Here is a 13,199-nt window from a genome sequence, read left to right as displayed (position 1 = left end):
AACGACAACATTTGTAGCACATGTTCCCCTTCGCTACCACCCCCATTACGAATTCTTTTTCCGCCACTGACAACTATTCTCGGGACGCATTTTGGTCCGCTGTCAGCATTTACACTTTTGATGCGACTGGTTTGCTTAATGGATATAAATACTCCGCTTATCACTTGTTGGAAATTACAGGGTTTGGGGAGGGGGGGGGGGGGGGTCTTACTTTGCTTCATTTGTGAATTGTACTTTCATGAAAGTTTTCAATTGATCAAAAATAAAACATGAATGTTGAATTGAATGAATATGTTTCTTAAAGGGCGGCACGGCGACCGACTGGTAAGCGCGCCAGCCTCACAGTGAAGGGGGTCCTGGGTTCGATTCCAGCTCCGGCCTTCCTGTGTGAAGTTTGCATGTTCTCCCCGTGTCTGTGTGGGTTTTCTCCGGGTACTCCGGGTTCCTCCCACATTCCAAAAACATGCATGGCAGGCTGATTGAACACTCTAAATTGTCCCCAGGTTTAAGTGTGAGCACGGATGTTTGTACGTCTCTGTGTGTGCTGCGATTGCCTAGCAACCGGTTCAGGGTGTCCCCCACCTACTGCCCTAAGGCAGCTGGGATAGGCTCAACAAGAATGACTTCCGCTCGCACTTTATGGCCCAAATCAGTCCAAGAACGTCAACAAAATGATTGCGGCGCATCATAGCCACTGGATGCTTTTGACTGAGTAAAAACAAGAAACACATGGAGAGAGAGATGCGGGATGCAGCTTTAATTCATGCCTCTACATTTCATAAGAAAGGACAAACTGTCAATTTTCATTCCCTTTTATCATAAAGCATATACAGTATATATAACGTGCATTTTATTATTGTTCAAAGCAGTTATGAATTAACTATGTACAATGTTTCTCTAACATGTTCGCATATCACAAATGTATTTTTTCCTTCTTATAATGTCGGGTGTATCGAAAACATCAGCACTATTTTAAATGAGATACACGTTTGTAATCTGGTCATTCTGCAAGCACGGTGAATCATTTCACATATTTGCCCCCTGCAACATTTTACAGTAATATCAAGACCACAGAGTCTACGGTACTCAAAAAAAAAAAAACAAACAAACAAAGGATGCCATGATGCTACACAAAAACATTATTCTTTAACTCTGGGTTCATTGTCTTTTTCGATTCCGAATCAAACTGACGGGAAATTCGCAAAGGAAGCAATGAGGGGCTTCTTCAAATTCCTGTTTGTTTGGGGCGGGTTTTTTTGCAACTGAGGAACCAGTAAAAACGTGAATGTCCATTCGGTCGGGAGTGTCGACCCAGTTGGACGTGCGCTGTGTGGCAGGAAACATGTTAAATGGGACAGTCACTTGGCATGAACACAATGAATAGAGAGAATCCTTGCTGCTCCATTGGTACACATTTCAGTTAATGCCAATACGTGAGGGACAGAGTGAAGTTCTGCAAAGACAAGGCAAAGCACAAATTCAGTTCCAATAGTTTGGCTCAAATATACTGTACAGTCTTCAAATTTGGTGTTTTCGACCCTGCCAATTGTTTCAATGCGCTACAACTGTGGACGGAGGGCCCATTGGCATCTAATATGCAGATTGAGGCCACGGCGATGCGCTGAGAAAAATGCTGTGGTGAATTTGCTCCATTTTATTTCATCAAGTGAGCTGCAGAAAAGGTTATACCGTATTGCCCCGAATATAAGACGGCCCTGATTATAAGACGACCCCCTCATTCAGATCTTAATGTCTGAACATTTAAATATGTAAACTAAAGTGCAATCACATTCGTAAATGAATGGCTTCTGGTTTTTGAAATGTAAATTACATCATAACTTCACCTCAGCTGCCGATTAACCTGGCCGATCTTCGACCCACTTTTCTCCAGATTGACGCTACGTTTCACCATTTTCTGTTATCTCTTCTATTATTTTCTTCTCTTTTCTTTCTTATTTTTATTTTTATTCTTCGTGACAGGGGTTCACTTTGGCCTGGGGAGTCAATGATATCTGGCGCCATCTTGCGTCGTGAATGGGTATAATGTCTAGACCCCGAATATAAGACGACCCCCATTTTTTCAGTCTTATTTCAATGCAAAAAACACTGTATTATATTCGGGCCAATACGGTACAATAAATATGTTATTATTACAATGTTAAAATGAACAATTTCGCGTCATATTTTACGTGCGCATATTTAACTCTGTTCTTTTGTTTTATTTTATTTTCTTTTAACCTCATCTCCGGATGACCTGGCTCGTCTGTCTGTTTTCAAAATCAAGGTGGGCCTTAACCATCAAATGTTTAACCACCCTTGGCCTACCTGAAAAGTACAACAAAGAACACAATGTGATGCTTTTCTTGTTGGAAAATGAGGCCCCTGAATAACCGTGAAACTTTCTTGGTGAAAAGGGGCGCCCTAATTTATAGGTTTACTAGAATTAGACACTGGACTCTTTTAGGGGGGCCTTTATTTACATTTTTCTCATTAGCAAGCGTGACTGATTTATCATGCTAATGCTAATACTCCGTTTTCTTCTCCTTGTTCATCTGAATGCGCAGCTAATATTTTTCATTGCTGTTCCATTGCCAACAGTTGATTTAATTTCTTTCCCATTTGGATTCATGAGCCAAAAAAAAAAATGATTCTGATGTCGAGATCATTCGGCGTCACCTCGTATCCGATGCTCTTCCTCATCTTCGGCAGTTATTAATGGCCCCTCGCTTTTTGAGACAAGACTCCGATTGAATTATGTGCGCCGTGTCATGTCTGGGCCCTCACCTACATACGACTTTGGGGCCGCTTAGAAGAGACCGCAGTCCTTAAGGTTCTCCTTGATAATGATGTCTGTGACAGCGTTGAACACAATTTCAACGTTCTTTGTGTCTGTGGCACAGGTCAGGTGGGAGTAGATTTCTTTCACGCCTTTCTTCATGTTCAGCTCCTCAAACTGCAACTTAATGTAGTTGCTGGCGTCGTCGTACGTATTGGGGCCTGCAATACATTGATGTGAGTCGTATTCAAGATTCTTTCTTTGATTTGGGCACAGAGCTGGTGGGTACTTTTAAGTAACAATTTGTAAGAGCATGATTTTGACAAAGCAGCTTCATAAAATGTGATGGAACGTTGCCATGTTTTGCAAAAAGTAGAATGGCAACCTCAAGCTAGATAGCAAGTGCTAGCTAGCAAGTCAGTGATTCCCAACCAGTGATAGATTATCAATCAGGTGTGCTGCGCCAAACTGTCAAATTTCACTTATGTGGCTCCAAAATAATTGTGTACTTCCTTCAAAAAATGTAAATTTATTCATTTGTCTTCTGTCAGCGACATGCAAAGTATGTCACGAGATCTCAGATGGAACACTTAACCTTTTTTCACCTGTCGCCATTGGTACAGAAGCTTTGTGTTGTATGAAATATGCCCAGATTTCACTCTGAGCAAGCTAATATGTGAGTAAATTGGCACAAAAACCGTAGTTATTTATATGAGTAAACTGTAAATGTGTCTTGGCTCAATAAAGACTGAGAAACACTGAACTAAATTGTGTGCGGTGTTTGTACAACACAGACTACTGCACACCAAAAGAATCAGAAAAAAATCTGATGTGTAAAAACAACAGCAGATAAGAGTTTTATAGTTGCTCTCAAATCATGTGTTTGGGTTATTTTGGCTAAACATTTGGGTTTACCATCATAGTCCGGGAAGCAGATGCTCAGGTGCACCTTCTTGATCTTCTCCTCAAAAAGATCCTTCTTGTTGAGGAACAGAACGATGGAGGTCAGCGCAAAGAACCTGTGGTTGCAGATACTGTTGAATAAATGGAGGGACTCGTGCATTCGGTTCTGAAAGGTCAAAGTGAGAGCGCGTCAGTGACTGGTTTGATTTAGGGTCCTTCTTCACTGCACAATTCGCGGCCCAACTCACCACTTCGTCGTCCTCTACCAGCACCATGTCGTATGCGCTGAGGGCGCCACAAAAAATGATACACGTCACGCCCTCGAAACAATGGATCCACTTCTTTCTCTCGGACCTCTGGCCTCCCACATCAAACATCCTGTACACCAAAGAGGCTGTTAGTGTCCCGCTTGTGAGCTTGGCATTTTTTTTCCATCCCTCTCTCACCGGAAGTGAAGCTCTTTGCAGGAGAACTGTTCTTCAATGATACCAGTTGTCTTGACTCGAGATCGCAGCACGTCCTGCTCGGTGGGGAGGTAGTCCGGTTTACAGATTCTGTCCATTTCATTGAGGTAGCTGAAACACAAACGGCACACTGTCACATTTGTGGAAAGCTTGCTGCTTGTATGGTTTTTAAGAGCTGAAGACGCAAACTCACTAGCCGGCCGAGTCGTTGAGTTGGTACTCAGCTGCTCTTTCAAACCCGGCCTGCACACCAGAGTCCTTCCACAGTTTCAAGATGACGTCAGCCAGTTCGGGAGGCATTGTGCCTTCCTCGATGGAGTCGGACAAGTTCTGCAGTTTTTGTGCATTCTCCTGCAGTTTTGAGAGAAGGGAAAATCCTGTCAGAACCAAAACGCTGACATGAGATCCCTGAAGTGCTTATTGGGGAAGCTCTAAAACACAAGTGTTGAAGTTCGACCTCAATATTGTGGAAAAATAAAGTCATCTTAAATGCAACATGCTGCCAACCACAACTGTGACAGAGGAAAAGTGTGATGACCACCACAGTTCTATGCAGTATAATATGGATACATTGACAAAAACTCCAAATTAATAATGTACAAAGAGTGAGCTGCATTTATAGGAGTGCTAAGATCTGTATTCTTGGGACTGGTGAGTACCATGCATATTTTATATGAATTTTTAAAGTTTTATATGCGGCGAATAACTGTTTTGTACCACTGAGAATCATCAAAAGTCAGCCGTCGCCATCATATGTGATCAAATGTGAGTTGGATTTTTTTAATAGCTTCATTTTGTAATCTGGTAAAATGGAAAGTTGTTTCTAAATACAAAGAAGGGAGCGACCACCTGTCCTGGATCGGATTGTGCACTTTAACTTAAAGCCCGTGTGGTCTTAGTGTCATCAGAGACCTGTGCAGAGGGAGCGCCAAAATCAATCCCCAGCATCTCCATGCCTCTGATGATAGCCAGAGCAGACTGCAGGATGTTGCCATAGATGATGGATCTGAATTCCAACTGTTCCTCTTTTGTGTAACCACCTTGATGCAAAATCCTGTACACAAAAGTGGAGCGTAAGCAGTTTGGAAGCAAATGACACCACATTTCGCCCGTCGCAGGATAGCACCGGTGACAGCCAAGATGAATGTAAAAAGTCGCGTTCACACCAACTCTAAACAACAGTGTCTGCCCGACTCCAAAAAAGTGCCGACAAATGAGGGTCAGCGGGTGTTTGGCCTTTTGAGTAAAGAGGGCGGGACATCTCGGCCGACTAACCACTCAGATTCCCGACAAACGATGAGGGACACTCTGTGGATGAAATCACAAACGCAATTTAGTGTATGTTTACTTACTTCATTTGCTTGACAATGGTGCTTTTGCCAGACTCGCCAGCACCTGCAAGGAGGGGGGTGGGGGGCGGGGTGGGATAACGTTTAGCAGAAGCTGTTTCTCTTCAGCGTGGACGCGGTTCGGCCCATAAACGGCAGAAGAATTTATTTTGAGCAACTTTTAAAAAGGCACCCTTGCCAAAATTGACTAGAAATGTCGCTTCCTTCTCTGCCTGCTTAGTCACACGAAAGACACACATCTCAACCCTAGATTACGAAACAGCTCATCGACACCGTTTGCAAAACAATTTACACAGTCCAGACACTTTGGGTATTCTTGTTTGTTTGCCTTTCTACAAATGCACTAATATAACGACGTCAAACTCACTTTAGTCTCGGGCCACATCGTAAATTGCGGTTTCCCTCAGACAGCCGTTATGAAAACCATAGAAATGTACCGGTAACTTCATATTATTAAATATGCACAATTAGCAGTATAGGTGAAGAAAAATGTTTTTTGTTGCGATTTTCTTGCGAAATGAAATGAATGAACCCGTTTGACAAGAAACAAGGCGCTTTGAGTTTGACCCCTGCGCCCGAAAGCAACTTGACCATATCCCTGTGGTTGACTTGACTTGACTTGACTTGAGACTGCTGGATTGTTTGAATTTGATGTACTTTCTGATGGATTGCTTGAGTTTGTTTTACAGAATGCGGTGACTCTCATGACAGTGGCGGGGTGCCGTTTGAAAGGTACGCTGCTCGGATGGCCCGGATGTGTCTGCAGCGAAGAAGGTGAAAGTCAAATGAATGTTCATTTTTGTACAGGTATGTCATCGGAGGGCTCAGCAGAGGCCTCCGCAAGTGGGTCTGCTCTAAACCCGTTAGCTAATTGGATTGGCGTATCGCCGCTGTGCTGTGATTCATTTAGACCGAAGGCTGTGATCTTTTAAGCGCCAACGTCCTTACATCAGAAATGAAACGTCTTTGCAGCTCTTTTGCGCACCCTTGTCACACTTTCCGCGCTTCTCCGAAAACGCGGTGAAAATGTGAACATGTAACTGGACGAATCTCGATGACCAGATTATTGTTTTCGGTTTCCGTTCATTTACCGTATTGAAATAAGACTGAAAAAGTGGGAGTCGTCTTATATTCGGGGTCTAGACGTTATACCCATTCAGGACGCTAGATGGCGTCAGATATCATTGAAGCGAATGCTGAACTTGACTCCCCAGGCCAAAGTGAACCCCTGCCACGAAGAATAAAAATCAAAATAGCGGTAGCACGAAGAAGAAAAATAAAAAATAGCGGTAAGAAGGAAAAGAGAAGAAAATAATAGAAGAGATAACAGAAAATGGAGAAACGTCGTGACAATCTGGAGAAAAGTGGGTCGAAGATCGGCCAGGTTAACCGCTGACAGCTGAGGAGAAGTTATGATGTAATTTACATTTCAAAAACCAAAATGCATTCATTTACGAATGTGATTGCACTTTAGATTTGAATGAGGCAAAATAACATGCTTTTTCTCTCAAATATATTGTTATAATCATTTGTTTCAGATGTACTGTAATTATTTTCTGTATAAAAATTTATTTGGTGTTCAAAAAGTCTTTTTTCAAACTTGAGTCTTGAAAAAGAGGGGGTCGTTTTATAATCAGGGCCCTCTTCCGGCCAATACGGTAATTTGTTGGACTCGCGGTCTAATCTCTTTCATTTACTCTCTGGTGTGCCCAGGTGCCATCTTTCCAATCAATCTTCTTCTTACTCCACTATTATGTGTTTTCGCACACCAGCATTGCCTCCAACTCGAATGATTTTCTCAATCCTGAAAGAATCTAATCAAAGAAAGACTTAAAAAATTTTTTTTTTTTTTTTTTTTACTGTTACTCCACGCTTGCCGTCTGACTCGCCGTAAATTTCCCTTTTGTCAGAAAATTCACTTCAAAAGTGATGAGATCTGAAAAGCGAGCGCCGTCTCCACCTGCACGAGAGACCCCCGGCGTGCCTTTCGGTGTTCACTTACCAAGCAACAGAAGCTTGACGGTTTTCGAGTCCTTGTCGGCATCCTCTTGCAGTTGCTTTTCCAACTCCTTTGACTTTTTGTCCTCGGCACTCGCTCCAGCGCCCATTCTTTCTGCCTCCTCACACTCAAGATCCTCAAGGAAAGAAATTTTGCCGGCCCTCTGTGAGCTGTTGCAGAGAATCCTGGTGTAGCACTAATCGTGCCAAAAGGCGATTTCCAAGCGGAAGGGGATTGGAAGGGAGGTGCTTGAGCTTTCCAGACTTGGCTGGTCTGTCCTGAGTCAATGATCAGATGGGACCCTCGGTTCAGCAACTCTTGTCTCGCGCAAAGCCAGCCGTTAATTCCCTCTTTTTAAATCCCTTAGTAAGGAGAGGCCTCTTCCTGATTGGCCAGTCAATCTCATTAGTCTAATGAAAGTGAATGATAGCAAGGAAGTGGAGACGACAGTCGCAACACACTCAATTGTTAGGAGTTGTCGATTATTTTTTGGGGGGATCGTAACAAACAGTCCGATATATTATTCTTATTATTGTTTTAATGTTATTTTTCTTATGAATGCTTTTACATCGTATTTTGTCACTGCAGAAAGCAAAGGATGTGCCGCCAATTTGTCTGTTCTTTATTTGCAGCGACAGCACACGTGAATTCATGTCGTTTGTGGGGCACCTCAATCTGTTTAGAGAAAACATGATGACAAAAAAAAAAAAGCATTCAAAAAGGAACAAGTGTGTCATAGCTTTCATCAGAGTCGCATTCGCTGCCTGTCGGACGCTGGTCTCAAGTCACATGGACGAGCAAGAAGGGAGGCATTAAAGTCTCCTAAACTCCTTACAAGTTAAGACGTTTAAATCTCAGGTGGTGCGGTGACTGCTAAATAGAGCAACTGCCGCCGCTTCGCTTTCTTTGGTTGGATGCGAGCGTTAGCATGACCTAAATGCGTGTGCTGTAGGTTACATAATGTCCCTTTAAAACAAACGGTGTGTGATTCATGTCGTGTGAGAGATTTTATGAGGTGAAGATGAATGTTGGCTTTGGCAACAGGCCCTCCGTGAGCATGGAGCCACATCAGCTTCCAGCTGCGCATGTTGGGCCATCTTACTCTGACATGCTGTTTTAAGTTAGATCCAGATAAGGAGGCGGTATATTTTGGGCCACGCGTGACGTCAGAAGCCTTTGTAGCATTCATGTAATTACTTGTACTTTAGTGTCCCAAAGTGAGGGAACTGTTGCATTTGACGTTTGTCATGAAAGTTTTGGCCTTTTTGAGAAAGGCTTACGTTTGAAGAGTTTGGAGAAAACGCAGATATCTCTCGTTTTGGGGAAAAGAGGTCTTTGATGTCATTTCACCACAAAAAACTCCCAACAGATTTTTTTTTCCGAAAACATTCATACATCTGTTTTTGGTACCTTAGTCAGGGAGGTGACCAAGAACCCGATGGTCACTCCGTCTCTGTGGAGAAAAGAGAAACTCTGGGAAGGACAACTCTGGAGCACTCTACCAATCAGGCCTGTATGCTAGAGTTGTATGGCAGCCCACAAGGAGTTCCCCAAAAGGACTTTCAGAGAAAGAAAATTTTCTGTTCTGATGAAACAACAATTCTATTCCGGTAGACGGGCATCTGTGCACTCAGCATGAAAATGGGCGCAATGGGCTTCATTTTTGTGCCAAGGCAAGTGTACCAGTAGTCTACCTTGTGTGGAACCATGATGTGCCTCACTGGGCAGTCCGACACATGGAGCTGCCGCGCCCTGTGGCGCATCTCTCAATTTGGTGACAAAAAGAAGAGAAAATTTTAGACCACATAAAAGCAGGTCCAAATGGTGGCGCAGGTGGTGTATTTGTTCAAGGCAAAAGCAGACAGATTGATGGGCGTGGTGTACAGTATGTTTCATTCAATTATATGAGAGCAGTGTGAGACGATCTCTCTGAATCGTTGTAAACTTCGCCTCATTCAATGAATTATAATTATTACCATCTTTAATTGCATCCCCCTGACCCGGTGGCACCAATATGGGCGGTGGGGTTTCGAATGGATGCAAGGTGGTCTCCAATTGCTCACGTCACATGGATGATTTGTCTAGATTGTCAGTCTTGTGATTGGCAAGGTAATCACTTGAAGGTGGACTGAACTCCACTTCTGTTCATGTCCGCTTTTGACTTGAGAGCTCAAACTTTGTCCACTCATGTCACTCTGTTAGGCATGTAGTGCTAATTGCACGGGGCAGGTTGCTTGTGGCTTGGACGCTTCAAAACGAGCTAACTACGCTGGCACATCGAGTGACGGCGACCAATCCCATTAGCCCGGGGATGGCGTAGCCCCACTTTCTGATCAGTCTCTGCGGCACTGATCTGTTGACAAGATTACTCAGAGCGCTTCAGCTCAAGCGCAGAGGCCAGGGATTAACACTTGTCATTTTGGTCTGCAGGTTACAATCTGTGGTGTATTAATGCGAAACGTTGTACCGAGTCGTCAAAGTGCTTAAAGGGCATGACGGCATAGTGATTGGTGCTTGACATGTAGAAAGGACAGAGTTGAGTGTACAGTGTGTCTCCTCTTCAATGTTGGTGCTTCATCAAGGTTGGACTACACTTGGTTCCAATCAGTGAGGAGTTCAGATCGATTTTCTCCACGTTAATCTTTCAGTCTGCCAAAGACAGTGGTGTACGTACTCTCATTGATGACGCATCGACATGCTCGCCGCTGCCATGATGTCACATTTATACGTGGTTGCGACCTCTGCAACTTCAGCACTGAATCCCGAACCCTAACACCCTAATCCCCTAACCCTATCGCTAATTCCAACCACTACCCCTAACACAAACCCCTAACACTCATTGGAACCCTAACTCCTAACACTTAGCCTAACCTTAACCACGAACACCCTAACCCTCAACCTAACCCTAACAGCTAACCCTAAACCTAACGGCAACGCTAGCCCTAACCCTAATATCTAACCCTAACCCTGAACCTTAACCTGAACCCTAACCCAAACCTAACCTAAACCTAACCCTAACGCCTAACCCTCACCCCAACACTAAACCCGAACCCCTAACCCTAACAGTAACACTAACATAACCGTAACCCTATCCCTAATCCTAACTTTCTTACCCTAACCCAAAACCCAAACCCCTAACCCCTCACCTTAACCCAAACGCTATCCCTAACACCCTAACCCCTCACCCATAACCCTAACTAGAATGCTAACTACTCACCCGAACCCCTAACCCAAACCTGAACCCTGACCCCTAACCATTCACACACACAACCAAAACACATCGGAACAATAGTGAGTGTTCAATTAACCAGCCATGCATATTTTTGGAATGTGGAAGGAAATCAGAGTACCCAGATAAAATCCACGCATGCACGGAGGTAACATCCAAACTCCACACTGCGAGGCGGATGTGCTCACCAGTTGTCCACCCTGCCACCTAGGGGACATTGGTGGTTGAAAAAGTTTAGAAATTATTTTTCTTGATCTGATTTTTTTTTTAACATTGTACAAAAAAAAGCATTTGAACAGGGGTGTATACATTTTTATATCCACTTTACCATCAGATTATTTTCTTCTATTCATGCTTTTTTTTTTTTTGTTGACTCCTCTCTCTATCTGTCCCCGCTCAATACTTTCTGGTGAAATTCTAAATGAATTCCTATCCTGTTTACAACAGAAGTAGTCCAGACCCATCTGTTGTATAGAAAAACTGTTCCCAAAATAAAACAAGACCCACAGACCACCTGTACTGCTAGAAAACGAAGCCATTTTAGCTACAATTACACAAGTGAATGTCCTCAAAGATCTAGTTTGTTAATGCAAGTAAGGGGGAATTAATGAAATCATGATAATACCAAAAACATTCTATATCTTTGTAAAGAAAATAATGCTCAGTTTATAGAGGTATATGCATGTTACACCATGTTTGTTCACATGGTTTAATTTGCAATTGCATTGCCTATTGATGAGGTGCTGCTCCTACAATTTCCCCTTCTCCTGTTGCTAAATACCGTGACTTCTGCATATTACAACTGAAATAATAAGGATATTGGAGTCACTTTTTTTAAACAGCTCATGGTCTCATGATCTCATTGGATTTTAGTGACTAATGACTGTGAGTAGGACTCTGTTGTGTCCAAGGTCAGTTTTGATGGCACCTTTTGCCGCTTTTGCCGCTACCGGAGAGGGATTAGAAACACAGACAGATTAACTGGAGAGGGAAGTGGACTCAGGGTGATTTAACACAAGGAAACACTTCATTAAGTTCGTGTTTGTCCGCTCATGTTTGACACAGCATCACATTGACTTGCAGGATGTTATCAATCAAGAAAATTAAGAACTTCCACTTGCTGCTCTTTAAGGGGAGAATACAAAATCGCACACACTAGCCTTTATTATATATAATAATACATCGGGTCAATATTGTAAATTATCATGTCCCTCGTTCATTCAGAGGCAAAGCTCAAAGGCAACTGACTCTGGTCTGACTATCATATAATGTGAACAAATGACTGAACAGTGTCTTGATATTCATTTATTTGAGAGACGTTACAGTACTTGTATGTACTACCATAATCACCTTTGCTTTTACATAGCATGATAGCTTTAAATGTAAAGGGCCCCGGTGAGCAGAAATATACGTAATTCTGTTGCAGTCTGCAGACTGTTGTTTCTCATTTCCACAAGAGGGCGCTTGCTCTTTTCTGTACACAGTTGATGTAATTTGTGGCCCGCAGGGCATGTGCGTGTACGCGTGTGTAAGCGTGTACGTGTTTGTGTGTGTGTGCGCGCGTGCGTGTTTATCACTTCCCGACTGCCATAGCTCAGGATCATGACAGCTTTTGGCAGAGCGTAATTTTGAAGTGGCATCTAGTCGTGGGATATAATATGCCGTGTTCCAGTCCCAGTCATATCTTTTCCAAAACCTTCCTTGAAGAGAAACGTTAGTTAAAAACAACAACAACAACAACAACAAACAAACTCCCAATTTCAAGAATAACAGGAAATGGAATGTTGTTGTTGAAGACAAGACAGCCTGACATGTCTTGAATGCACTGAGAAGATAGCGATGCTCAAGAAATCAGACGTCCTTACTCAACGAGACGTGCTGAGGAATTAGGCAAAGGAGCAGGGAGATGAGACGCTTCATGTTCTGAATTGTTTGATTGGATTTGGTGTACTCTTATGAATATTTGAACCCCTTTTTTTGTGTGCGGAATACCTGATGCCTCCGATGCCCCATCTTTAGCGGATTCCACATAGATTGAGTTTGAGACCCTTGCTCCTAGTTGTCCACAGATGTGATGTGAGTGTAATAATAATAATCATCATCATAATCATAATAATACTACATTTTATTTATAAGCGCCTTTCAAAACACTCAAGGACACTTTACAATCAGGAACAAGACTAAAAATCGCGGGTGATGGATGTTTGTTCACTTGTGCCCTGCAATTGATTAGTGACAAATCTGGGGAAAAAATGGCAAATCTGGCAAAATAAGCCACGTTAGGCTGCTGGGTGTATTTTATACGCTTTCGAAATGGAAAATAAAGAAAGAAAGAAACAAAGTCAACATTTCAAGCCCACGTGCAATTACTCTTCATATTTTATTTAACAATGTCACTCCCAAAATCATAACCTTCCTCTCCCATGATTAACCCACACGGGCTTCCGGTTGTCATGGCAACAGCGCGGCCAGGAGGCGT

The 13,199-nt window shown here is 42.9% G+C and overlaps 1 protein-coding gene across 1 annotated transcript; it reads right to left on the bottom strand.

Annotated features, from left to right (window-relative positions):
• Positions 1 to 742: 742 nt before the first annotated feature.
• On the bottom strand, positions 743 to 7,832 carry gnat2 (guanine nucleotide binding protein (G protein), alpha transducing activity polypeptide 2). Its single transcript, XM_086107707.1, has 9 exons — positions 7,495 to 7,832; positions 5,496 to 5,538; positions 5,056 to 5,197; positions 4,337 to 4,494; positions 4,126 to 4,254; positions 3,928 to 4,057; positions 3,692 to 3,845; positions 2,785 to 2,997; positions 743 to 1,453 (listed from the first exon to the last, which is right to left on the bottom strand). Exons 1-8 carry the CDS (start codon positions 7,598 to 7,600, stop codon positions 2,807 to 2,809), a joined length of 1,053 nt encoding a protein of 350 aa, XP_085963833.1. The 5' UTR covers positions 7,601 to 7,832; the 3' UTR covers positions 743 to 1,453; positions 2,785 to 2,806.
• Positions 7,833 to 13,199: the final 5,367 nt, after the last annotated feature.

Source organism: Hippocampus guttulatus, chromosome 1, assembly GCF_054856545.1.
Source record: "Hippocampus guttulatus isolate MCC_2025c chromosome 1, RoL_Hgut_1.0, whole genome shotgun sequence".
In the NCBI taxonomy this organism is placed as follows: domain Eukaryota; kingdom Metazoa; phylum Chordata; class Actinopteri; order Syngnathiformes; family Syngnathidae; genus Hippocampus; species Hippocampus guttulatus.
This window is presented reverse-complemented; position numbering and strand designations above follow the sequence as displayed.